Source organism: Gambusia affinis, linkage group LG04, assembly GCF_019740435.1.
Source record: "Gambusia affinis linkage group LG04, SWU_Gaff_1.0, whole genome shotgun sequence".
Classification (NCBI taxonomy): Eukaryota; Metazoa; Chordata; class Actinopteri; order Cyprinodontiformes; family Poeciliidae; genus Gambusia; species Gambusia affinis.
In genome coordinates this window covers 21,619,221-21,645,359 of record NC_057871.1, presented here as the reverse complement: position 1 = coordinate 21,645,359, position 26,139 = coordinate 21,619,221, and the positions used below count along the sequence as shown (strand labels likewise).

Sequence of the window (26,139 nt, the reverse complement as noted above, 5' to 3'; positions counted from 1 at the left end):
CAGACAGAGGCCAGTTTCTATGAAGACGGGTAGTATTTGCTCGTGGAAAGATTGGGAATTGAAATTCAACTCTCCATCCTGTTAAATAAAGCTTTGTACTGTGCAAGGAAGCCTTCATGAATAAGCACAAAAAGACCTTTTTTCAGTTTTCTTTTTAAATATTTTAAGATTTTGTTTAATTTTACATGGAATGAGATTCATTTAAGTTTTTGAACAACTGAAGTGTGTTATTTACAGATTTTGAAAGAAATCTACTTTCGAAAACAAAACCACATCCTCGCCCAAATCAAAGCATAAAACATACATGATATCACATTATAAATTTAAATGAGTACATTTGGTCTAAAAATTCCAAATGACATCTTGAAAATTAGAATTTGACTTAATCATGATTATTTACTATTTAAATACATGGTCTAGAGTAATAATTACTAAGTAAATGTTCACAGAATCATACAATATAAACTAACTGAATAATTTTAAAAAGATTTGAGCATATTACATTTTTATTAAAAACAGACATTCATGCAAATCTTTTCAAGAAATTAGCTTTTAAATATCTTTTGAGATGTTTAACACATTGGCTAATGCTCCAACTGTAAAATTATAAAATTATTTATTCGTATAAATAAAAAAGTCTTCTTTCAGTGTTTCAATAAAACATCAATGTTTCAACAAAAGCAGTCTATTAAAAAGACATTCAATAACATGGTGATGAGCAAAGGCTTTGCTTTCACATTTAAATCTGCTGTATGTAATGTAACTTTCATTAAGAAGATATGTTTTATACAAATTTGCTAAAAGTGTCACTATGTTGTGATAGTAGAGTATAGCCTCCTTCCTGTGATCCCACTGTCATGCAGAAATACACTGTCAGAAACAACCAATCAGAGGTAGGAGGTTGTTAGCGCTGTCAATCATGCCTCTGTTAGCACTGCTCACAGCCTCCCTCTTACTCTTTGCTACGTTACAGCTTCTCCCTGTCAGCAGAGCCTGCCATAAATGCTCAGGATATTTAGCAAAGCCAAAGATGATGACAGATAATTAGCTTTTCTGTAACTGTAAGTTGTTTTTTCCTTGTTATCAAGACTTACACCATGCGTCCTGTACACAGGCATGATTGACAGTGCTACGACCCTCCTCCTGGCTCTGACTAGTGTTTTTCTATAGATGACAATACCCCATGGTATATTAAACTGTCACAAGATAGTGACAGTTTTTAAAGTGTCAAACACATTTTTGATAAGTTTCCTACTACAGCCTTTATTGTCAGAGAAAACTGAATTTCTCCTGCTCTTGAGTAAAATGATCATACCCAGTTATAAAAATAACCCTTTAGCAATGAAACATAATTCAAAGTAAAGCAGTACAAGTTTATGTCAGATTTTAACAGCTTGATAAAAGACATCAGGAAAACTTAGTAAATGTATTTACAGTCCATCTTAATGGATGTCCACCATGTGTGTCAGACACTGATGGATTTCACCTCCGTTTGTAGAGGTGCAGGACGTTGTTACATTGCGGGCAGGAATGCTGGACATCCTTGCAAGAATTCACGCAGAAGGGGATAAAACTGCACGGCCAGCAGCTGATGTGAAGCACAGGATAAAAAGAATAATAATCATGAGAACAATAATATTTTGGTCATTAAATATTTGGTTCACCATGAGTTGCTTGCTGAGTTGTGGAGAAAGAAGTAAAATTCATACTTGAGCTTGAAGAGTTATTTAATTTAATTTTTTAAATTAAGAGTTGATGCTGTGCCAGGGCTTTATACTTAAGCGCCTGCATTTGTTCATAATTCTCTGCAAAGCCTTGATTATGTGTAATGGCATATAAGTGCCTCTTGGGGGCAGTAGAATCATATGGGAATTTTTTTTAATCTGTCACTCCTGAATTCTCCTTTGACGCTGTAGCTTTTTGTTGAGAACGGAAGCGCATTTACTGACCAACAACCACACCCAATCAGTTGTACTTGCAACCTTGATAACCTAAGGACTAGACTTCAAAACAAATTTTAAATGTTCTCCTCATAATTTACAGGAACATAAAAATAAGCGACCTGTCCAGGGTGTGCCCCACCTTTTGACCTCATAGGGCTAAGCATGTAGGATAATGGATGGAAAAATAAACAGTTTTGACTCAAGCATGAATTGCCCAGAAAAATATTTAATATTTTCTACAAATTGCCATTCAGTTTGCTCTTGGAAGTTCTTTACATCTGGGGGTAATTAATGATCAAATTAAATACATGAACTGTGAGAAGAAGCAGTTCAACCAGTTAACCAGCAGGAACCTAAAGCAGATTAGACTGAAGTAACTTCACTTTGTGGCAAAAAAAAAAAAGTTTTTAAAGGTGGTGAAGCTCAAAATTGTAAAGTTTATTAATTAGAATATTGTTATTGTCCACATCGTATCCAAGTTTATTTCAAGTTTTACAATTTTTATGTTTTATGACAGCTCAAACAGGCCCAGAATCATTAATTTTCTTGGACCATCATTAGTTTGTAAAGAACCCGCCACCTGACATTCTGTGTATTTCTATGTGGTAGTTTATACTCACAAAAATAACAGTAGTACTCCAAAAATGATCCAGGTTAGCATGCCCACTTTGTATTCAATCGTGGTCACAACAGTGTTCTTGCAATGCGGACAAAGCATAGTTCCAGCAACGTCAGTGGGCATGTGTTGCACCAACAACACCTGGTTACCTGTCAAGCACACACAGTCGATATATATATGACGGATTGGACATCTTGTGACTACCATTGTACCCACATTCACCATTGCTATACATTGAGGCGGTAACACTGACGGTCAGGGAGATGACACGCTGCAAACAATATAAGGCAAAATATTTCAAAATGAGGGCAGTGTTTTGCTATTAATTCTCAACACTATGACGAGATGCGGTTTGAAGCGACAGGAAAACATTGACGCACAGAGCAGTGTTTAGCCACAGTGTCAATGATTCCTTCACAGTTTTAAGTTTTCAAATTCTTTTTAAAAAAGCAAATCTGCTGAGTCCTTGTGGCCGGATTATTCTGCCAAGGTGTATATTGTTGAGCGGATCCAAATGCAGCAGGCGTGGAACGTTGAATTGATTTTTTTTTTTTTTTATGAAAAAATGAACCAACTTACAGAAAAATCTAAAAGGGCAAAAAGGAACACGACCATGGAAATCTGGGGGTGGGGGAGAAGACATAACTGGAGAAGACAGGAGAATCAGGCAAGGAGTGACAGAGAATAAGGTGCTTACATACTTGGGAGGTTGAATGCTGAACAAAAGACCTGGGCTGATGAGCTAACAGATTGGAGGTGTGAGGGGAGAGAGAAGGAGGCAGACTGAGAAGAGGGAGAGAGAAAGTGCCACAGGCGACGAAAGAATGACTAGACCAATGAAACATAATAAAATATAATCACTAAGCAAGAACTGATCTGGAAATCGAAGCAAGGTAGAACTGAAAGACAAAACTAAGGGACACAAAAAAGACAAAATCCCAAACCAAACTTCAAATAACCCCAGATTAAAACGAGAACAGTTTTTTTTTTAAATCACAACATTGGCAATTTTATTAGCTTTAATTTAAGCCATATTTGATAGAAATCAGATGGAAAATAAGGGCAATATGACCATTTGGTGATAAATTCATGGTCATCCCACATCATAACAGTATGATTTGGTTCACATGACTCAATGCAAAGTAATATGAAAGTAATGTAGTCTATGGGCGCACGTCACAACCGATAGACATTGTCCAATCCAGTAATATATTATTAAGACCCATCACCATCTCTGAAACACTAGTATGCATATTTTAAGCTTTAATAAAATTTTCAGTAATGAGAAACAAACCTGACAAATGGTAGACTCACCTGAGTGAAGAACCTGATTTTGTTGTGTTGTGGCAATATACTGCACAACTGGTTGCTGAGCTAGACACATAAAAAACATTGAACTTGGAGTTAACTAAATGAAATTTAAACAGATCAAAAGATTACAGCATATACATATATGAAGATACATAATAACTTAGTTTCCCCTGGTGATTGTGCACATTCAATGACACTGATATGGTCTCTGATCTCTTACCAGGTTGGGGATATTGCTGAACTCCAGGTTGGGGGTATTGTTGAGCTCCAGGTTGGGGATATTGCTGAACTCCAGGTTGGGGATATTGTTGAGCTCCAGGTTGGGGATATTGCTGAACTCCAGGTTGGGGGTATTGTTGAGCTCCAGGTTGGGGATATTGCTGAACTCCAGGTTGGGGATATTGTTGAGCTCCAGGTTGGGGATATTGCTGAACTCCAGGTTGGGGGTATTGTTGAGCTCCAGGTTGGGGATATTGCTGAACTCCAGGTTGGGGGTATTGTTGAGCTCCAGGTTGGAGATGTTGCTGAACTCCAGGTTGGGGATATTGTTGAGCTCCAGGTTGAGGGTATTGCTGAGGGACTGGCTGTGCACTTTGCTGACCAACAGGCTGAGTAGAAGGCTGAGGATTCTGCTGATTAACATCTTGGGAATGCTCCTGATGAACAGACTTGGACACTGGCTGGTTGTCGTACTGAGCGTTCTTCTGAGCAGCAGGATGATTAGGCTGACCTGTGAGCACACGGGGGTCCAAAGGCGGGCCAGGATATGGTGGCGCTGGGATATCTGGAATTTTTGAAGTACCTTCAGTATCTGGAGGAGGTCTGTTACCTTTTTCCATTTTATCTGTCAAAAAAGTAAAACAAATATGATTGCAGAGCGTAAAATATCAAATATGTCCACTGGTTCTTCTGATTCCTTTCATTGAAGAAGCAGAAGTAAACTGTGACACCAAGCTTGTCAAGAGCTAAAGATAAAATGAGGGCTTGAGTGGAGCATGGAGGAATGCCTGAAAAGTTGTTGGTCAGGTTGGGGGATTTAAAAGTAATGCTTGACTTCTCTTTCCAAAACAAAACTCATCGTGTACGTAACACGGCATAAGGTTTCATTCACTCTGTAAGAGTATCATCTGACAAAAATAGGCCATGACACACCTACCTAAACTGGGCAGGTAAAATTATTTGCTGTCATTTTAATGTATTTAAAAATGCTTTTTTGAGTCACCTATAATGCAGCAACAATTTTTTTGTAAATCATGTAGAGGTTTTATGTGGTAGAACAACAAAATGTAGAGGAATGAGGTGTGACATATAAGCAGGAAGAAGACCTGGTTGTAAACTTTTTGTAGGATAAAAAGCATGAAAGGCCCTTGTGTAGCTCTTCTCTCAGTCTCTTGTAGAGAAAGTATGTAATACCCCTTTAAATTCCTCATCAAGAAACAGAAGGAAGATGGTAGATGTGTAAATATTCTCAGATTAGCCCATCCTTACAAACTGGCACTATAAGAAGGAGACTACTGAAAGAGGGCAACAGAACTCCTTTGACTAATCTGAAGAAGTTAAAAACTTCAGCAGTCAAGATGGAAGAGACTAAGCAAACATTGCCTCGGGTTGGTTCTTTACCAGTCAAAACTTTATGGGAGCTTGGCAATAAGAATTCCCCCGTTTGAGGAAAACTCACATCAAGACTCAAGGAGACTCCAAGATTAAGTGAAAGGAGCAGAACCTTGAAGACCTGTAGAGGTAGAAGATTAAAAAAAAAACAAGTCCAGCAAAATATAGGGAAGTCTTGGGGCACAATTTGATCCATCTGCAAGAGAACTGTGACTTCAGAAATTTATTTTATTTTTTTTTAAGCAAGACAACAACCTGAGGCATCCAGTTGAAGCTATACAGAAGTGGTTTGAAGGCAACAAGGCAGATGTTCTGGAATGGCCCAGTCAAAGTCCCAATCCCATACATAAATTATGGCAAGGCTATTACTGTTGATTGTTGACAAAGAAGCACCCCTTCCAATCTTTGTCACAGTGGACAGCCGGAATGTAATTTTTGGATTCTTTGGGTATGAAACAGGTGCTTTCCACTCAGCTTAACCAGTTCAGCAGGTTAAATGCTGACTCATCAATATGCCCCAACGGGATGCTTGTTAGCTGAGTCATTTTAACCATTGTTCTTTGTCAGCACAACTATTTCTGTCCATTTTGATGACGTCAACAAAAAGGGAACAGTGTGTCTTGCACACGTAAATCTTGTCACAACCAGTAGAATCCAGTCAATCCCCATTACTCTTCAGCTGGATCAGAACCCGTCAAACATTTCAAAAAATATTGATTTAGTTGTGTTGGGCATTGCCTCTCAAAACTATTCACACCGCTTGAACCGTTTTGCCTTTAAGGATTGTATTAAATCAATATTGGGTAGTGCTTAGTTTTAAAGGGGAAGAAAAATGCATAATTTTAAATAGTATTTGGCGGATGAACATATATTGAATTAATTTGTTAGCTGAGTCATTTTGATGCACTTGGTATTTTTGCACTCGCTGGTCTGCTTTTTTCTACCACCTTGGGAAGTGAGTCTTTGTGTGGATAGGTCTTAATCTGGCTTGCACTTCTGGATATTGAAATTCTACAACGTTCTTCCTTGTATAGCTTGTTAATTTTTCATGTTTTTTAAAATTACATGTTATTTATTAAGGTATAAAATGTCACAGTTCCAAACTCTCTCCCAGATTACAATGGCAATGCAGTTCCAATGCATTGCCATTGAAAGTGGACGAGTCGCATCAATAGCAATGCAAACACTTACCATGAACAGCAGCTGTGACTGTATTAGCACTGAAGCACTCAAAGCTTGGTAGACCCAGCTTTTATTTTGATAGTCCACTTCCACTTAACAAAAAAGAATATTTAGCTGTGAGCAACAATATTTAGTCTGCAGCTGAATGTTTGGTTTGTGAACTAAATATTTATAAATATTGGAACTGTGACATTTGGAAATAAATGCATAACATAGTGAAAAATATGTCTTTGATAAAATGGAGCCCAATTTATTTTATTAGTCTAAATAACCTAAAATATTGCTGTTCTTTTTTTTTTAAAGTGTGTAACTTTACAAACAACACCCTACAGGGTTGGAGATGTTGCCAAAACTAGAATGGACATTTTTATTATGAAGTAAATGCAAAGGACGCAAGTGGTTACACATAGTGAAAAGAAAAGGAAGTCAGAACATCCCAAACAGCCTAAGATTGCAGAACTTGTTTAACCTGTCCCCCACCTACTTTATGAAAAGCTTATGCACTGCAGTCAAACAAATAAAAACACTTACAGACATGATAACTTTTTCCCACTAGCTGTTTAAAGACTAATTTCAAAATTTACCTTTAATCTGTATGTCGTAAAAAATATTAATAGAAAGGTTTTCCAGTTACAACTGAGAATTTTTGACTTATTGTTAGAACCTGGGACTAAGTGATCGATACAGACCACTATTGGTGTATTTTTCGTACCAGAGCATTTATGTTAAGTCTTCTCTTAATCTGTGTTTTCTAGGTTTTCTCACCTTTGGTTGGATTTGCTGAATGTCTTGAAAGATGGTCAGGAGGAGTCCCAACAACCAGTGCGTCCTATTTATCTGACACAGCAATAGTTAAGGTGAAACACACTCTGTTGATGTGTGACAGCTAAAAGGCGGTGCAACATAACAGGCATACAGAAGTAGGTGTAGCTTCTTTAAAAATAACTTCAGCAAAACATCCTGCGGTCAAGTACAGATTTGTAAATTGAAGTGTAGACTGACTCTTAGTTTACTTTTGTTTTTTTTGTTGGCAATTTGTATGGGGAGAAACAATGTTGATCAAAATTTTAAAAATGGCAAAATAGTTGGACATATTTTAACCTTGTTACAACATGTTGGATGCAATTTAAAAAACAGGACAAGGAGACAAAAATTGATAAAAGACAATTTATTTAAAGACATTTACACTTAATCTGGCTTCTCACAGATGATTTAAGGATTAGGGCAATTAGGATGGGAATGAATAAGAAAACAGAACTAAAAGTGTAAAGAACGTTCTCACCATTAGAGTTTAGAAAAATTCAGCATGGTCCAAGCCCAAAGTAAACGCTGCATATTATTGCAAAGTCAGACTTCTGACAGTTGAACTTTTTTCCCTTTTGTTTAATGTCTTCCAACTTCGTTTTGTCGGTCCTGATCAATGTGATTGATGGGAGCCGAGCAGGTGGAAACACAAACAGTGTGCTACGCTTACAATCTAACCTTTCGTTCTTTCATCATCAGGAAAAACTCTCTCCGCTATTTGTTATTTCTAATTAAAGGGTTAGCACAACTTTATGTAGTGCTTTTTGGTTTTCCTCTGTTCTCTATGTAGAATTATTAAACCACACCACTAAAGGCAAAGTCGGACCCAAACCTGGCTTGCGCTATAATCTCGCCCCAAGAACTCCTGAATTTCAGGTTGAGGTTGGATGGGACTTGAGCTGTAAATCTAAACTCTAGGTCCTTCCGCTTTCAAAGACAGAACAGCTTTCTTCCTTTACCATCATGGTGTCACTAAGAGAAAAAGGCACAAAAGCTACATTCGTGTTCACTTTCGTAAATGTCCGATCAGCTGATAAACAGCCCGTTTCAGTATGGAAGTTTTCAAATAAACATAGCCTTCTTGCCCAGTGTTCCTTATTTTTTACTGCTCTACTTACTTAGTTATGATCCACCAGTAAAAATGTGAGCATCTGTAATTTCTTTTCCTGATCCTGAGATTTTGATTGCTGATTGTTGGAGGTGACCCAACCACGGTAGGAGAAAAGCTAGAAGGTGTTTTATGAGGTTTTTGTCTGTGATGACTGTTGTTGCCATGCAGTGGTTGACAGCTTTAGTCCCGGGCTTTGTGGAAGACGAATCTTAGCAGACTGAGAGTGTATTTGTGTTTTGGTTCAGTTATTGACAATAGCAATAACTTTTGCAACTATACTACATTACTATTTTTGATAGCTAATGTGTGCTCTGTGCTATCCCTTTTACTTTAGGTAAAGTAAATACCTAAAGTATTAAAGGAATACCTAAAGTAAAAGGAATATAATACTTTACTTTATTAAAAAGTAAAGTATTATATTTACTTTATAATACTTAAAGTAAAAGGTATTATACCAAAACTCGCCATATTTTGTGATCACTGAACTTTGTTATTTTCCATATATTCATTTTCAGAGAACCTGTGTTCAGAACAGAGTGGGTGTAATACTTGTATCTGACCACTTGATGGTGACATTTAGCCATTTTGTAAAATTTTAAATGTCTCAGAAAACATCCCACTATTCATTTTCACTTGTTCATTTACTTTAAAATGTTGCGGACGTGATTTTTCCTATGGTGTTAGGCTAAATCTTGAATAAAATAAAATACAGGTTGGCACTATTAAAGCAAAAGCTCTATACTGACCACTAATGGCAGTTTAATCTATTCATCTGTTTCAACCTGGCTGCAGTCTTACACGCATCAGTTTTACACCTCCAGTTAATCACAGTAACCCTGTCTCTTTCCAGTGACAAAAAGTAGCCCTGTGCCTCATGAGGCTCCATATTAATCTCTTTTTTTTTCACATAACAGAATCGATCTGATGTCTGCCAGTCATGCCACAACAATTGACTGGGTATTTGATCATTTTGGAAAGGAATGCATGTCAGTGTGGGCTCAGAAAATTTCAGCATAAAGCTCTATGAGGAATTTATGACAATTTATTCTATTTATTATGTCATTGTATTCAGTTGTATGAAGTAATGTAGCATTTTTTTTGGTAAAAATAGGCCCAACAATGTACAAAATACAAGTACGCACACGTTTGCGCAGTTATCTTTGCGGGGACTTTCCATTGACTTCCATTCATTTCTACAGCCTAAACCTTACCCTTACCCTTATCCTAACCCTAACCATTACATACCTAACCCTGACCAAAACTCAATTCACACCTTGGTCCTAAATCTGACCCCTGACCCCAAAACAGCATTTCCCCTCGTGGGGACCAGGCTTCGGTCCCCATAAGGAGCAGTGTGTCCCCACAACGTAGCATGTGTCAGGAAAATGGTCCCCCAAGGTGTTAGAAACAAACGCACACACACACACACACACACACACACACACACACACACACACACATTGTGACGGTGCGGTGGGAGGTTGGAGAAGGAGTTAGTAGTGGGGTTAGTAGTTTTGGGTTAGCCACTCTAACCCAAAACAGCAGGACGCACTGTTGAAGTTTTCCATACTTCTTCTTTATTGTCACTCATGATCTTCTCTAGTACACGTGGAAGACTAGTTCTTACTCTGTACAATCATACAACAAAAGGAAAAGGGAATAGGCGCCCCCTTGTGGTGATACCTACTCATGACGAGGAACTAAGCAGTATAACTGTTACAACGCCCACACACACACAGGTCTTTCCAGATACACTGTATTTTGGGCTGTCACAGTTTTGTCTCTTCTGCTTACAGTAACACAATTGCTGAGAATTTGTTCTTTTATTCCTCTCAACACAATGATAAATGAGATCAGCTTTAAAGAAAACACAGAAATATATCTACCAATGATGAACTGATCAAAACACTGCCTAATTTTTTTAGGAAGTTCAGAAGTGTTATTTCAATGACAGCATCGATTCTAACAGACTTTGGGAATTCTAGTTTTACAGTGCAGCTCTCAATGAAATAACTTTGTACAGTGCAAGGAGACCTCAATGAACAGACAAATTCAACATTTCAGATATTTTGAAGGATATTTTTTGAAGATATTATGTTCTGATTCATGATTTATTACAACAATAATCAAATGTTGAACTATTTAAAGTAAGAGAAACCTACTTTCACAACCAGAACTACATTCTCACGTCAACGGTTAGTATCCAAGTAAATCACTGAGTAATAATTAGATTAAAGTAATAATTGTTAAGGAAATGGTAGCAGAACAAGATATACTCTAATGCTTAATGATTACGGAAAGACTTTCAATTATTAATAATAAAAATGTAGAATTATGTTGACCTTCATCAAGATGTGTTTTAAATATTTTTACATTACTTTAAAACATTAACTAATGTTTCAAAAAAATATTTGTATATGTCAAGGTAATTAAAAACAACTTGTATGAGCAGAGCTTTTCTCTAGGACACAATGGGGAAAAAATTTCCTTACGATCTTAAGTTAAAAATTTTGAAAAATTATCTGTTAATGTTATACAATAAAGATAAAAATATCAGTAGTTTGTTTCAGGAAAACCTAATATAAGTATTTCTTTTATAGTCCACTTTTAAAGGCGGTTCAGCAAAAATGTCAGTAACTGCAGTCGCATGTGAATCACTGTGGTTCACATGCGACGGTGGACGTGCAGAACGTTGTTGCACTGCGGGCAGGAATGCTGCACATCCTTGCAACCACTCACGCAGAACGGGATCAAACAGCAAGGCCAACACCTGGACAAGGAAAATGATCAAAAAAGACAAAACAATAATTGTAAGACCACTCAACTCCAAAAAAGTTTACTCAATCGAAAGTGTGCAGTCTTTATCTTTATTCTCCATTCTTGTTTAGTGCAAAAATTGGAAAATGGTCTGTTATCCCATCTTTCATTTTGGTTTAATAAAAAAAATAAAAAAGATATTGTAATTTTTTTGTTTGCTTGCTTTAAACAAAAAAGCAAACTGCCTGAACTGCCTGGACCGAAAGTGTAAAGAAAAGTGCTAAACAAACAGGGAGTGAATCCAGGGGTGGAAATTAAAAATGTTCTCCACCAGCTACAGTAGCTGGTAGAGAACATTTTTACCGGCCACTCAGACATTTCACCAGCCACTGTTTTTTTTTTCTTCCTTCAGTCACTAACCTCACCAGTACAAGCAAATTACATAAAATATATGATTTAATCTTAACCCTATAAAATCTGATTTACTGACAATACGTTTACCATACATATGTATGTATATAGATTAATTTAACATAAAGCATGGATACCTTATCAGTGGTGTAGTGCAACAAGTTCACTTGAAGTAATTACTAACAGCAAACTTTAACCACACAACCCTAACATTCTTGCAGTCATTTCCTATGTTGAACATTTCCACATTTTGGCTTCAACTCCCCCTGATAGTATTTAGTTAAGATGTGTCTAGTTATTACTTAAACACTTTTAAATGGTACCAATAGCTGTTTTCTAACTGTTCTATGTGTTTCCCCTTACTTACTACGTTTTCTATTGAAATTCACAATTATTCTTATTATTATCTTATCTTATCTTATTGTTATTATTATTAGTTTGTGAGCCAAGGAGAACCGAGGGATTTCACTGGATAATCCCAGTGTCCATCAATAAAATCAACCAATGGGCTGTTGCGATTTGTTAAATTATGACAGCATAGGGACGCCAGACATGGACAGTATGTGCATCAGTCTGTACTTCAGATGGTCACTCCTCCCCTGGACAGAAGTTCAAACTGAAAGCTTTTTTTTTCTGTTCAAATTGTCAACCCGCCACAGTGGCGGGTGCATTGCTCCAATTTACACGCCACTTCACACTAATTTCAACCCCTGGCACTGACTTTATTTGTATTCTTTTTGATGTCAGTTTGGCAAAATTGGTTGCACTAATTTGTTCTTTTATTCCTCTCAATTTTCTCGCTGCGGTATGAAAGCTATCAAACTGACCCAGTTTGAGATATCATTGTCCCCCTGTGGGTGCAAGGGCAGCAGCACTGCTAAACCGGTTAGCTAGCAAAGAACTTTTTACTCACCCAATAATAAACAGTGATCCAACAATGATCCAAGTGAGCATGCCCAATTTGTATTCGATTGTGCTCACAACGGTGGTCCTACAGTGTGGACACAACATGCTTCCAGGAGCCTCAGTTGGTCTTGCTTGCACCACCACCACAGGGTTTACTGTCAATAACACTTTGTTAAAAACTGGCCACTCACTCGCGTGTTCTACTTTACATTCTTAAACTTAAGACTCATCTTCAATAAAAAGACATTAACTGAGAAAGTAACTCACCAGGTTGAGCAGTCTGATTTTGCTGTCCAACTTGCATTTGAACTAGACGTATAAAAACATTGAACTTGGAGTTAACTGAATGAAGCATAAACTGGTCAAGATTTCAGCACATGTACGAAGAGAGACAATGATTGGAGGAAAAGGGGTGAAATTATGTTGAAATGCAGAATAAATAACATTGAAGACGACCTCTGATCTCTTACCAAGCTGGATATCTGTCTGATTAACCAGTTGTTGATACTGCTGAGCAACAGGCTGGGGATATTGCTGAGCAACAGGTTGCTGATACTGCTGAGCAACAGGCTGGGGATATTGCTGAGCAACAGGTTGCTGATACTGCTGAGCATGAGGCTGGGGATATTGCTGGTCAACAGGTTGTTGATACTGCTGAGCATGAGGCTGGTTCACTGGCTGATAAACAGGTGTAGGTTGATTGATGACCACACTTGAGTCCAATGGAGGACCAGGATATGGCGGCGCTGCAATATCTGCAATGTCTGGAGGAGGTCCTTCGCCTTTTTCCATTTTATCTGTCAAAAATGTAAAAAAAGAAAAAAAAACATAACATATCAAAGCTGTAAAATATCATCTGTCTCCATTTGTTACTCTGATGACTTTCAGTGTGGAACCAAAATGTGACACCAAACTTGTAAAGTGCCAAAGAAAAGAAGACGGAAGAAAAGACTGCACAAAAAGTTTTCTGTCAGATTAAAATGTTTAAAAGTAATGAAAAAGGAAATAAACAGCCTTTGATCAAACGTTTGTGACAGGTGGCCTTTGCCCTCTCAGGGAGGGGTAACATCTGGTATCCTGTAAGCAGATGTCTAAAAAGACAGACACAATATCCAGAAATCTCCTTTGTGGCAAGGTTTAAACAGGATTTGAAAAAAATAAATAAAAATACAACTTGCAATTATTTTACTCTTTCAACTTCCGGGTTGTTTAGTTGAGTGTTGTTTGTTTCTGTGTTCCTTTATTCCTCTATTATTATATAGATCAGCTATGTTTTGTTTGACCTTAGTTCAGTCCTTCATTAGTTATTTTAGTTTCATCACTATTCTTTGTTATTTCTTATTTTGATTAGATTAGTCTTGTTTTGGGCCTGTATAGTAACACAGTTGGTAAGAAAGGAAGGTTCTAGATTCAATTCCCAGCCCCTGGTCTTTATGCATGGAGTTTGGACATGTGGGTTCTCTCCATGTATTCTGGCTTCCTCCCATAGTCCAAAAACATGACTGTTGGGTTGATTTGTCCCCATAAATCCAACTTAGGTGTGAGTGTGTGCGTGCATGGTTGTTTGTCCTGTCTGACCCTGTCTGATTAACCAGTTGTTGATACTGCTGAGCAACAGGCTGGGGATATTGCTGAGACGATATTGCTGACAATGGACTGGCGACCCCTCGCCCTGTTCCTCTCTCTCCCTCTCCTTAGTCTGCCTCTCTCCCTTCACACATGCGATCAGTTTGCCAATCAGCCTGGTTCTTTGTTTCAGCAATCATCCTTCCAGTACTTAGGCTCCTCTCTTTCAGTCACTCCTTGCTCCATTACTTCATTATTCCCCTGGTTTTTCTGTACTCTCCTCATGTCTCCTTGCCAGTTTCTTTATTTGAGTTTTGATTTATGTTGCTGCCCTGGACACCTGTGATTTTGTACTTTTAGTCTTCATCATTTTTTTTTTCATTAAGTCTTTTTCATCATCCATTCCACTCCTTCCCGCTTCTGCATTGCCACCACCATCCACCATGACAAATAAAACATGTTGTTCCCTGCATAGGGTTGTAAGAGTAATGTACCTCTTGAAATTGTTTTCAAATTTTCCATGTCCATAAATTTATTTAAAGCTAAAATATAAACTTAGAATTATTTTTATTAGAGTATAGTGTAATAAACCACCAAGTTGTGAGCAGGGTAAACCAAGCAGAAGGAAAATAAAGAATGAATACAGAACTGAATCAGCAAATAGAAACTTATGAAGCTATAAGCTTCAGGAGTCTTATTCTGTGTAAGATATTTCAGAAAATAACACTGAAACACTTGTGAGTTTCTTTATCTTACTGCTATCTCTAAAATATGTCTCTTCATATTTTTAACATAAAACAACGCACCTCTTTCCCACAGTTTTCACAGTTCAACTACTGCAGAGGATTTTGTAGTCATTGTTAAAAGTCAGTGTTGCGCATCAAACGATGAAGGAAATTTACGTCAACATGGAACCTGACAAACTTGTTTACCAAATTCCTGCTTCTAAGCACAGATGAAGAATCAAATGGCAGACAAATGTACTATGTATTTAATCAAATTTTTTTATTTTACATATTCAGACTTTTTATTTTTCTGTTATTTTTCGTGAAGGTTCAAGGAGTTCCAAAAATAATTTCTACCTAGGTGTCATTGTATATCTGGCAATCCTGAATGGTTTACTGCTGGCTGCCCTCAGTTCACACTGTGAGACTTCCTCTAGTCATTTTAAATATGGAAAGAGGAAACTTAATGTTTCTATAATAATAAAATAACATAAATGCTATAATAGAAATGTCAACAGCCTCTTTTGAAATCAATCTGACCGATATGGCAGGGTTTAAAACTACAAAGAGCAGGCAGAAGGCTGATATTAAGGCAAACCAGATACAACATTTGAAGCATGCTTGAAGGCCAGCAAGCAAAAGACTCACAGAGTAGATGTAGTAATGGTGAGTAAGCTGTCAAAGTATTGGGTACAGGGTGGAAGATTTCACTGAAACAAGATTTTGTCCTCAAGAAAACATGAAAAAGTAGGAGGGTCAACAGCAAGAAAGAAACTGAACAAAAGTAGTATTGTTTTGCTTGTGAGTGCAAATTCTGGAAAGGAAGCGATGTTGGGGGTTATCTTTCACTCTGACTCACAAAAGCCTCATGAGGCATTTGTATGAGGCCTAAACACGTCTATTTAAACACATGAGGGAAGGTAAAAAAAACCCCTTTATTATTCCTATTAGTATATATTGTTATTGTTGATGATAATGTGTATTTGACACTTGAATTTTATTGTTTTCATCCTTTAGTTATGCTGTTCTTAAACTTGTGGAGCTATATTAACAAAAAATACCTGATGAGATGAGGTCGACAGATATCTATTTAAACATGTTTAACATTTTTCCCACATTAGCCGTGGATTCACAATGTGAATGAATTGAGAACTTGTCACAATGAGTGTCACGGGGAGAAGAAAAGAGGCCAACCTGATTTTGACGACAAAGAAAGAAAAGTATTTGAAACCGAAAGAAAAATTAAAGAGGAGAATAAAAAGAGCAGATAATTTTATAGATTTTGTAGATTTACTGACCCCATAGATAGATGACAATGGAGACCATTTTTCTAAAATGTGTCGTTCAAAAGGGATATAAGGACCAAATGTGAATGTGCTTGAACAAGATGAGTATGTATTCATTGTGAAAGACAATGATGTACTTGATCAGCTGACGTTTTCTGTGGCGCTAATGAGTGGAGCTGAAAATGCTAATTGATTCTGGTTCTACAAGTAATGTAATGGGGTAAAATAAAAGTGAAAACCTGAAACTTGGGTCCTTCATATGTACCCAAAAAGCAGAGGAATTTGTATACATATTCCTCAACACAGTCATTATCTGTTAAATGCCCATTTAAATGTTAAGGCTAGATTGGTGAAAGGATTAAATAGAGAGTGAGAGTTGTGATAGAAGCCAGCGAGCCAAAGAGCACTGCAGAGGTGAATACATTCACATTTGGGCCTCAGCTAAAGAAAGTTTTTGAAACTTTAAAGACTAAGCCACCCAGAATAGGTACACTAACTTATTTTGATAAAGAAGCTATCACCAAAATCATAGAGAATGTTCAATGCTGGGATGCCACTGCACAGGAGAAGATGATTGTGTGACAGACATTTTGCTAAAGTGAATTCAAATAAAAACTGTGTATATCTTTCAGGGGAAATAATGCTTGTGGTGTCACCAAAATCAAGTTATGGCCTCTGCTTCTGTCTTCTGAAATTCATGGTTAAAAGGCTCACAAGTCAGAAGCTCACATCCTTGTTGGTAAAATGGACAACAGCTGAAAGGTGAAATATATGTACAAAATATATATTTCCAGCCTCATGAGACAAACAGAAGCCGGCTTATAAGACCTTTTGTCTGCACACCTTCCCGTGCATTGCCTACCTGTTGGGGTTAACACGAAGTGATAATAATAGTCTTTGTCAAAACTGACAAGTTGCTAAGCAGGTTTGTGGGGAAACTTTGCAAGGTGAAAAAAAAAACTAACTGGAGAGAGTCAGTCACATTTTTTCTCACTATAGAGGAATTTAGCAAACACAAATAATTTTGGTAATTCTGACTGACCTAAAACTGGAAAAGTTTGGTCACTTCTCTTGCTCAAGTCACCACAGGATTTTCAACCAAGGGAGAAAAGTGAACGTAAAAGAGCAATTTTTTTTAAGGTGATTCCTACAATATTTTATTTGACATCATCTTACTAGCTTTATTGTGCGATCTCTCATTTCTCGTGCATGCTTCTTGGAGCACTTCTCAGGTTCGCAGCTGCGCAGAGCTGCTACTAGTGTAAATAGTAGTGATCAGGAATGCCTTGGAACAGAGATGCAGGCAGATTAAATCTAAAGCTGCTGCCAACACGTAAAGCAGTGAGTAAGTTTCATTACAATGTGGTGAATGCAAGGATTGTTGATGGGTACTACTAAGAAAAAGGAATTCAACCAAGAAAAAAATCCAAAGCAGTCCAAGATTGTGCATCTTGTTGAACCTGTCAAGCTACTTTTATAAGATCTCCTGTTTGTACATTGTCATCTGTTTGAAAACTACTACAAATGCTTCTCCAGACTGAAAAGCTTTTTTTTTGCCACAGAATTTGTTAATTTGTAGAGTAAATTCATGGCCATTGCTCTTTCAAAATTACATAAAATGACTGAGACAAATATACCAGCATTAGAGTTGTAAGAAACATATATTTACTTTTGCTCTATGTTAAGTGATGACATGCAAAACTGAATTTACAGATGCATCTCTATGGATTTGAATGTGATTTAAAAGTTAAATTGCTTCTGTATCTCAATTCAAGGGAACCTGGAACACACAATGATAAGTACGTATAATACTTGCTTAAAGATTATCTTCAGAGATACTTTTAATCTGACTAATAAATCTCATCAGAATATATATTCTAATATTTAGTAAAATCTCGATAGAAAGATACTAGAGGTATTTTTAAATTAGGAAGCCAAAACACAAGACTATTAACGTATATTAATGTTAAATTTAATTTCATTCTTAATCTCTTATGTTTTAGATTTTCTCACCTACAGATGGATTCGTTGAATGTCTTGAAAAGTAGTAAGGAGGAGGCACAACAACCAGAACGACCTATTTATCCGTCACTAGGTAATGAATAAATGTGAAACAAACTGTGTTGACATGTAGGTGGAGCACGATAGAAGGAAGGCAGAAGTAGGTGGGAAACATAACCTCATTAAAAACTGCAACAAAACATCTGCTGGATGCCAGTTGAACTTAAAAATGCAACTAGAAGAAACAAGAGCAAGAGACAAAACAAAAAGTAATTTATTGAAAAAGACATTTAAACCAAAACAGTCTACCCACTACTGGTAAACAATTTGAGGTGATAAAATAAATAATAATAATAATAATAATAATAATAATAATAAAAACAAGAAACAGAAAGGGAAACTTTGTTGTTGGGTTTTTTTTTGTTTTGTTTTTTCAGAACTAAAAATATCTCGCTGTTAAGAGTTTAGATGGGACCTTCAAAAAATTTAACATGGCCTGAGCCCATTAACATTGTGTCCAAGTCAAACTAAACCCTACATATTATTTTAAACTGATGCCAGTAGGTACTTCAAAACGTCTAACTTTGCACCCAGGTTGATTAGATTATTTTTTCTTTGTTCATTTAATGCTAGTGAAATGGAGGCAGGTAGTCTGTAGCTAAGCTAACTATGCTAAATGGTTGATAATGTCTAGGGTGACCAGACGTCCTCTTTTTCCCGGACATGTCCTACTTTTCAGACCTAAAAAAATGTCCGGGGGGGATTTTAAAAATCGTCCGGGATTTTGGTCAACTGCCTCAAAACACATTACATAGCTTACAGTGCATTGTGATTACATTGCCACTCCGTTCCACTACTCCATTCCAGGTTTCTTTGTATGGCAAACGGTACGGTAAATTTGACTCCCTTGTCACCAACTATCTTCGAAACACAAAAATAATGTTTATCTTTCTCTCTATTAGAACGGTTGGAACAACCATACAGGACACAGACTTTAGACATTTTGATGCTGGATCAAAATGGGCTGCATTTACGTCTTGCCCTCCATCTGCATTGGGTGACATTGGTGCTATGTCATCTGAAACCCAGCAACAGGCGCCTCTGACTAGTAAATGAAGATATTGCTAATTATGTCTATCTTAAATTTTTTTTTAGATAGTTGTTTAATAGATTTGACTTGTGCAAATTAAATTACAGATATCTTGAAAGCACATAATGAGTAGGCAAAACTAAATTAGAAATATCTGGAATTATTAGATTTGCTCGTCCAAAATCCTTTTGGGATATTTTCAAATCAAGAGAGATCTTTAATTAGACAGATTTTCTATGTGAGATATGAATAAGCTTTCCGACTCGTCAGAATGACATTATTGGTATCTTGAATTTGTACTCTGTCAAGTCAAAACATCTTATGTAGCATTTTGGAAGTTCAAGAAAAAAAAGTTTGGAAAGTGCTTAATTTTCAGTTTAGGAATGGGTTGACAATAGCACTTTTATTTTTTCACAGTGTCAGGCCTTGGTCTTCATTAGAAGTGAATAAAGAGGAAATTCTTTGCAGATTTCTGAAGGAGTCTTCAAGTGCATGAAATTTTGCATTCTCGTTATATCCAATATTTCTACACTCTTGAGCCGAGTATTGAAGTTTAGTACTTTGTAAACTTTTTTTTCATATATTCATTTTCTTTGCAACCAGAGGACCCAAGTATTCTAAACACAAAGAGAGTGGGTGTAATACTTGCATCTGGCCACTTGATGGTGACATCCTACTATAATGTAAAATTTTAGACGTCTGAAAATACATACAACTATTCATTTTCACTTTTTTTTCTTTTACTGTACTTTAAAATGTAAAAGAACATGATTTTTCTTAAGATGTTAGGCTAAATGTTGAATGAGGTAAATTGCAGTTTGGGCTACTAAGACAAAAGCTCTATACTGACCACTGATGGCAGTTTAATCTATTCATCTGTTTCAACTTGGCTGCAATCTAATATGCATCAGTTTTACACCTTCAGTTAATCAGAGTAACTCTGTCTCCTTCCAGTGACAAAATGTAGTCCTGTGCCTCATGAGGCTCCATATTAATGTCTTTTTTTTATTATCACATAACAGAATCAATCTGATGTCTGCCAGTCATGCCACAACAATTGACTGGGTATTTGATCATTTTGGAAAGGAATGCATGTCAGTGTGGGCTCAGAAAATTTCAGCATAAAACTCTCTGAGGAATTTATTACGTTTTATTATATTTATTATGTCATTACATTTAGTCGTATAAAGTAATATCGTATTTTTTTGGTAAAATGGACCCAACAATGTATCAAATACACGCACACACACACACACACACGCGCACACACACACACACACACACACAACACAATCGTGTTTTCATCACATTGACTTCCATTAATTTCTACAGCCTAACCCTTACCATAATCCTAACCCTAACCATCACATACCTAACCCTTATCTTAACTTTTACCCTAAACCTAATCATCACAGAATTAAACCACTAACCCAAAAACAGCAATTCCCCTCATGGGGACCAAGAAAATGTCCCCACAAGGAGCAATTGTCCCCATAACCCCACATTGTAGACAGAAATAGGTTCCCATAAGGATATAAAAACCTGGTACACACACACACACACGCACGCACACGCACACACACACACCCACACACATAGGTCCAGGTAAACTGTAGTTTTGGGCTGTAACAGTTTTGTCTCTTCTACTTAAAGAATCACAATTTCTTATGAGATGATGAACAATATTATCTTTAAACAAAAACACAAGGCAAGAGTCTTTAGATAACTTGACAAAGGCAGAGCCTGGTTTTGGTCTATAAGGGGTGATATGTCTGTCACTCTATGTAAATATATTTACCAATGATGAACTGACACCAAGCTTGTCAAGTGCCAAAGATAAGAGGGAAGAAAAGAATGCATGAAAAGTTGTCTGTCAGGTTGGAACATTTAAAAGTAACTCTTGACTTCGTCCCTGATGATCTGACAAAAACAGAACATGAGACACTGATTTATAGTAGGTTGGTGCATATGTATATTAGACATATTCCATGTTATATCCTGAGGAAATGTACAATGGTGTAAAAGGTTTTAGAGCTACATAAGATTAAACCAGCACCTTGCCTCAAACTGGTTTGGAGCAGAAAACATCTGTTTCACCCAGAGTATGTACATTGTGATAAGGGTTACTGATAATAAAAAGGAATGCGCCTGAAAAGAAACTAAATAGCCAAAGATTGCTGACCTTTTGAACCAGTCCACATAAAAAGAAGTCACCTTTTGTTTAAACGCTGTCATATGTTTACACACTGCTCCCAACGCTTCTCCAGACTAAAAACTTTTGTTTGCCACATTGAATTGTTTCCACAGCTACAATAAGGCCATTGCTCTTTCAATATGATACCTAAAACGACTGACACACGTTCCACCATTATATCTGTACGTATACATATACTTGCTGTTACTCTATATTAGCTTTAAACTCCATTTACAGGTTCTTCTGAGGGAATCTAAACACTATAGAAAAGTTTATTTTTTTCAGTATTTCTTTCAAGTGAAACTGATAAATGTAGACTAATATTTTCAAACCTTTATTTCTGTTTATTATAATGAATTATTTTTGCTTAGAGCTAATAAAAAAAGACATTTAATCTCAGAATATTACATTAGACAAATAATCAAAAGCATTTTTGACACACCAATGTGGGCTTAATTAAAAAAAAACTGCTTAAAGGTTACTGCTTTTAAAAAGTACTTTGATCTGAAAAACAACTCTCACTGGAGCGCTTACTCAGCCAAGAGAAGTACCTGTATTTTGTAATGAAGACCCCTATTTTGTAATAAACATTGAAAGAAACCAGTAAAACCGGTTTCTTTCAGCTTTACTAAGAAACTGATCAAGTCTGTGCTTTTCATAGGAATCTAAAACTAGAAAGGCAACATGATGTACTATTGAGATTTCAATAATACTACAAATTTTCTTCACTATATGTATATGTTTTAGATTTTCCTACCTACAGAAGGCTTTGCTAAGTGCCTTGAAGTCCGATCAGGGAGATGTACAATAGCCACACCGTCTCAGTCATCTGGGCAACGACTAGATGTGAAACCAACTCTACCAGACCAAAGGTGGAGCAACAGAGCAGGCGGGCGGAAGTAAGTCAGAAACATAACTTGCTTGAAAAAGATTGTTATCCTCTGGAAACATGTTGCTGCCCAGTGTAAATTTGAAACGAGTAGATTTATTTTAGTTTTATTTAGATTTTTCTTGGCAATCCGTAAGGTTGGGCATACTTCTTAAAATCTTAAAAACACACAACAAAAGAGGAGGGCAGGAGTTATTGGAACCTGGTCTTCAGATATGATGTGTCTTTATTACCAGCAAAACCAGCAAAGAGGCTAAAAATGATATCGCTGTGGAAACACCACCTTCAGTCAGCTTTCTACCACCGATTGACAAAAGGTCAATTCATTATCAAACTTTTACTCTCGGTGAGGGCAAGTTGGTGCCACATTTTAAAGAGGACAAGCTCGTGACTCAAGAAAAGATAAAGCAGCTAAAGCCGACGCCCCTAATTACTGCGAAAACCTGAAATCCTGAAATAAATATATATATCAATAAATTTTGATATTACACAAAGTTTTGCTTAATATCAAAACTTTGTGTAATATCAAAGGTTTATTTGATATATCTATTATTTATATATATAATTTATATATACATTCAATTATATATAAATGTATTTATATATAAATATATTTATTCATATATATATATATATATATATATATATATATATATATATATATATATATATATATATATATATATATATGATATACAACAGTAAAAAAAAGAGAGCTGATTTTGATGGGATTTTCACTGTATTTTACTGGTACAACTGGACAAGGATAAATAATGACACATCTGACCTCATTTATTCATATCAGAAACTATGGGATCCTCCAAGAGCTCTGCTCAGAAAGCTGTTAACAAGAAGACCGCAAACATCTTCTTCTCTCCTTTCAGCATCTCTTCAGCTCTGGCTATGGTGATGCTGGGAGTCAGAGGAGACACAGCCACTCAGATATCAGTGGTGATCTTTATCCATTGAACAAGTTAATGCTGAATAAAAAAACGTAGAGGCGGTTTTTTTTTTTGTTAAATTTGCTCTGCCAAAAAATGCATCCCCTCCAAACTTGAAGAAACAAACAGTTATGAGTGAAATAACTTTTTCTACATAATCACATTTATTCCCTTAACTCCTGGTATGAGTTTCATATCAGTAGGATAACACTGGAGGAAAATAGAGAGGACATGCAAATATTGGCAGGCTAATAATAGGCTTTGCCAAAATGCTTCCCCATGCTAACATGGAGAAATAAAGAATTAAGAGAGATTTCACCTTTTCCACGTAATGACACTTCTGATCCAACTATAAGTTTCATATCAACAGGACAATAAACAGGGGATACAAATATTGGCAGGCTCAGAAATTAAAATGCATCTCCTCTACATTAATAGACAAGAGAGTTAAGGATGATATAAAATGTTCTACATCATGGGCTTCTGTTTTGTAATGTTTTAAGTTATTATGGTGCTAAAAGAAAAATCGGGGAATTTCAAACCATCTGCAGAGAACATTTTGATCAGACACTGACTGAAAATTGTTCGACTCTTATGTCTCAATAAAGCTGTAAAAACCGTATTTATTTAAATTAATCTGCAAAATAAACCCCACCGTTTTAGGGCTTACATGGTTAAGAAACGTGATCATGTTAGGAATATCTTTAAAAGTTTTCTCTTCGGTCATATTTCAGTCCAAGTCAATACGCGAGAGTTTATTGCAAGGCAAAAGGTCCGTGTGTTTTCAGGCAGTTCTTCGTTTGAAATGAAAAAAACAAAAATAGACTCGTATTTTGTTTATCAAACCAAAATCAAAATGTGTGATGGGTGGCGGCCGAGGGAGGGACCCTGGCGGTCCTATCTTCGGTTGCAGAAGAGGTGATGTGGAATGTCACCTCTCTGGTGGGGAAGGAGCCGGAGCTAGTGTGTGAGGCTGAGAGGTTCCGGCTAGAAATAGTCGGTCTCACCTCGACGCTTGGCTCTGGTTCTGGAACCAGTCTCCTTGAGAGGGGCTGGACATACTTCCACTCTGGAGTTGCCCAGGGTGAGAGGCGTCGGGCAGGAGTGGACATACTTGTTGCTCCCCATCTCGGCGCCTGTACGTTTGGGGTTTACCCCAGTGAACGAGAGGGTAGCCTCCCTCCGCCTATGGGTGGGGGGACGGGTCCTGACTGTCATTTGTGCTTACGGGCCAAACGACAGCTCAGATTACCCACCCTTTTTGGAGTCCCTACAGGGGGTACTGGAAAGTGCTCCACCTGGGGACTCCCTTGTTCTGCTGGGGGACTTCAACGCTCACGTGGGCAATGACAGTGAGGCCTGGAGGGGTGTGGTTGGGAGGAACGGCCCAACCACGCCACTCTGAACTCGAGTGGTGTTCTGTTGTTGGACTTCTGTGGTCGTCATGGATTGTCCATAACGAACACCATGTTCAAGCATAAGGGTGTCCATATGTGCACTTGGCACCGTGACACCCTAGGCCGCAGTTCGACGATCGACTTTGTCATCGTATCATCGGATCTGCGGCCGTATGTCTTGGACACTCGGGTGAAGAGAGGTGTGGAGCTGTCCACTGACCACTACCTGGTGGTGAGTTGGCTCCGCTGGTGGGGGAGGATGCCGGTCAGACCTGGCAGGCCCAAACGTGTTGTGAGGGTCTGCTGGGAACGTCTGGTGGAATCCCCTGTGAGACGGAGCTTTGACTCCCATCTCCGGCAGAACTTCCAACACGTCCCAGGGGAGGTGGGGGACATGGAGTCTGACTGGACCATGTTCTGTGTCTCCATTGTCGAGGCGGCCTATCGAAGCTGTGGCCGCAAGGTCATTGACAGTGATGGCATAGTTACTTTGAAAAAGTAACTTTAATCGGACTACTGATTACTCCTTGAAAAAGTAACTTAGTTATATTACTGACTACTTGATTTGGAAAGTAACTAAGTTAGTTACACTAAAAGTAACTTTTTAGTTACTTTCAGCAGCTGCTAACAACAACGCTCCGCCTCCTGTGAAAATCACATTGAGCTTTGCCAGTACTTAATTGTCAGCTATATTATAATGATTAGATCAACAATGTGTCTCCACTGATAAGGTTGAACTGAAGAGGAGATTGTAGAAAAAACAGTACAAAAAAGTAAAAAACGTGACTGATTTGTGTGGTCCACTGTTGTCTGGAAAACTCCAAGAAGGATTTTAAAGTAGAACCCACAGGTCATTTGCTGCCCTTATATTGATTTTCTGCAACTCACAACTGCAACTAAAGAGGACAAAACTTGACCCGACAAAAATTGGTGAGTACTGCAAATGAAAACCCAAAATATCTTGGTGAGATATTCTCTGTAAGACACAACCCAAACTATACTTATTATAATAATGCTTTCTATTATTTTCATGAAAGTTAAAAAACAGCTGTTGAAAAAAAGTGTTTCACAATTTCACCAAAAACACAACAAAATAGAAAAATTCCCAAAACTTTCTATAAAAAGAAAATAAAAACAATCAACCACAGACACGAAGTCCATTGGATGCAAGATTTTATATTTTATATAATATTTTGCATCACATTTGTTACTGTAAATAAAGTATTGCATGCTAAGTGTTGGGAACCAGGATTTTGGTCTTCTTTGTGGGGTTTTTCTCTGTTCGCCTGCTGCTTCATCCTTCATCCACCAGATGGTGTTAGAGGCTGCACACCTGGAGGGGCATGCCCGCTGACTCAGTCAGTGCACCTGTGACTCATCAACCAATCATCCTGG

The 26,139-nt window shown here is 37.3% G+C and overlaps 2 protein-coding genes and 1 long non-coding RNA gene across 7 annotated transcripts in view; 1 reads left to right on the top strand and 2 right to left on the bottom strand.

Moving 5' to 3' along the window:
• LOC122829667 overlaps nucleotides 1–26,139 on the top strand; it is a 39,656-nt gene that overhangs the window by 12,436 nt on the left and 1,081 nt on the right. The window contains exons 2-3 of the long non-coding RNA XR_006370406.1: nucleotides 7,422–7,523; nucleotides 22,265–22,416. This is a non-coding gene — a long non-coding RNA (uncharacterized LOC122829667). The remainder of the gene's footprint in view (nucleotides 1–7,421; nucleotides 7,524–22,264; nucleotides 22,417–26,139) is intronic.
• On the bottom strand, nucleotides 138–7,529 carry LOC122829646 (small proline-rich protein 3-like). 2 transcript variants are annotated; one of them, XM_044114391.1, is made up of 5 exons: nucleotides 7,432–7,529; nucleotides 4,094–4,717; nucleotides 3,877–3,936; nucleotides 2,564–2,711; nucleotides 138–1,588 (listed from the first exon to the last, which is right to left on the bottom strand). In XM_044114391.1, the coding sequence occupies exons 2-5, from the start codon at nucleotides 4,710–4,712 to the stop codon at nucleotides 1,483–1,485; spliced, it is 933 nt and encodes a 310-aa protein (XP_043970326.1). In that variant the 5' UTR covers nucleotides 4,713–4,717; nucleotides 7,432–7,529; the 3' UTR covers nucleotides 138–1,482. The 2 variants fall into 2 exon arrangements, with proteins under 2 accessions (XP_043970326.1, XP_043970327.1); XM_044114392.1 differs by lacking the exon at nucleotides 7,432–7,529 and adding an exon at nucleotides 6,676–6,693 and having other exon boundaries at nucleotides 205–1,588.
• LOC122829651 (lipopolysaccharide-induced tumor necrosis factor-alpha factor homolog) lies at nucleotides 10,136–22,382 on the bottom strand. 4 transcript variants are annotated; one of them, XM_044114398.1, is made up of 6 exons: nucleotides 22,275–22,382; nucleotides 13,194–13,452; nucleotides 13,126–13,145; nucleotides 12,923–12,964; nucleotides 12,663–12,810; nucleotides 10,136–11,351 (listed from the first exon to the last, which is right to left on the bottom strand). In XM_044114398.1, exons 2-6 carry the CDS (start codon nucleotides 13,445–13,447, stop codon nucleotides 11,246–11,248), a joined length of 570 nt encoding a protein of 189 aa, XP_043970333.1. In that variant the 5' UTR covers nucleotides 13,448–13,452; nucleotides 22,275–22,382; the 3' UTR covers nucleotides 10,136–11,245. The 4 variants fall into 4 exon arrangements, with proteins under 4 accessions (XP_043970333.1, XP_043970334.1, XP_043970331.1 ...); XM_044114399.1 differs by having other exon boundaries at nucleotides 13,242–13,452; XM_044114396.1 differs by having other exon boundaries at nucleotides 13,126–13,452.

Excerpts from the sequence above, each read along its gene's own strand:
- LOC122829651 (XM_044114396.1), bottom strand. The coding sequence starts at position 13,447 with ATGGAAAAAGGCGAAGGACCTCCTCCAGACATTGCAGATATTGCAGCG. Across the intron at positions 12,965-13,125 it reads TCAGACAGATATCCAGCTTG|TTCAAATGCAAGTTGGACAG; the intron begins GTAAGAGATCAG and ends TTATACGTCTAG. Across the intron at positions 12,811-12,922 it reads AAATCAGACTGCTCAACCTG|TAAACCCTGTGGTGGTGGTG; the intron begins GTGAGTTACTTT and ends TGTTATTGACAG.
- LOC122829646 (XM_044114391.1), bottom strand. The coding sequence starts at position 4,712 with ATGGAAAAAGGTAACAGACCTCCTCCAGATACTGAAGGTACTTCAAAA. Across the intron at positions 2,712-3,876 it reads AAATCAGGTTCTTCACTCAG|GTAACCAGGTGTTGTTGGTG; the intron begins GTGAGTCTACCA and ends TGTGCTTGACAG. Across the intron at positions 1,589-2,563 it reads GGAGTACTACTGTTATTTTT|CTGCTGGCCGTGCAGTTTTA; the intron begins GTGAGTATAAAC and ends GCTTCACATCAG.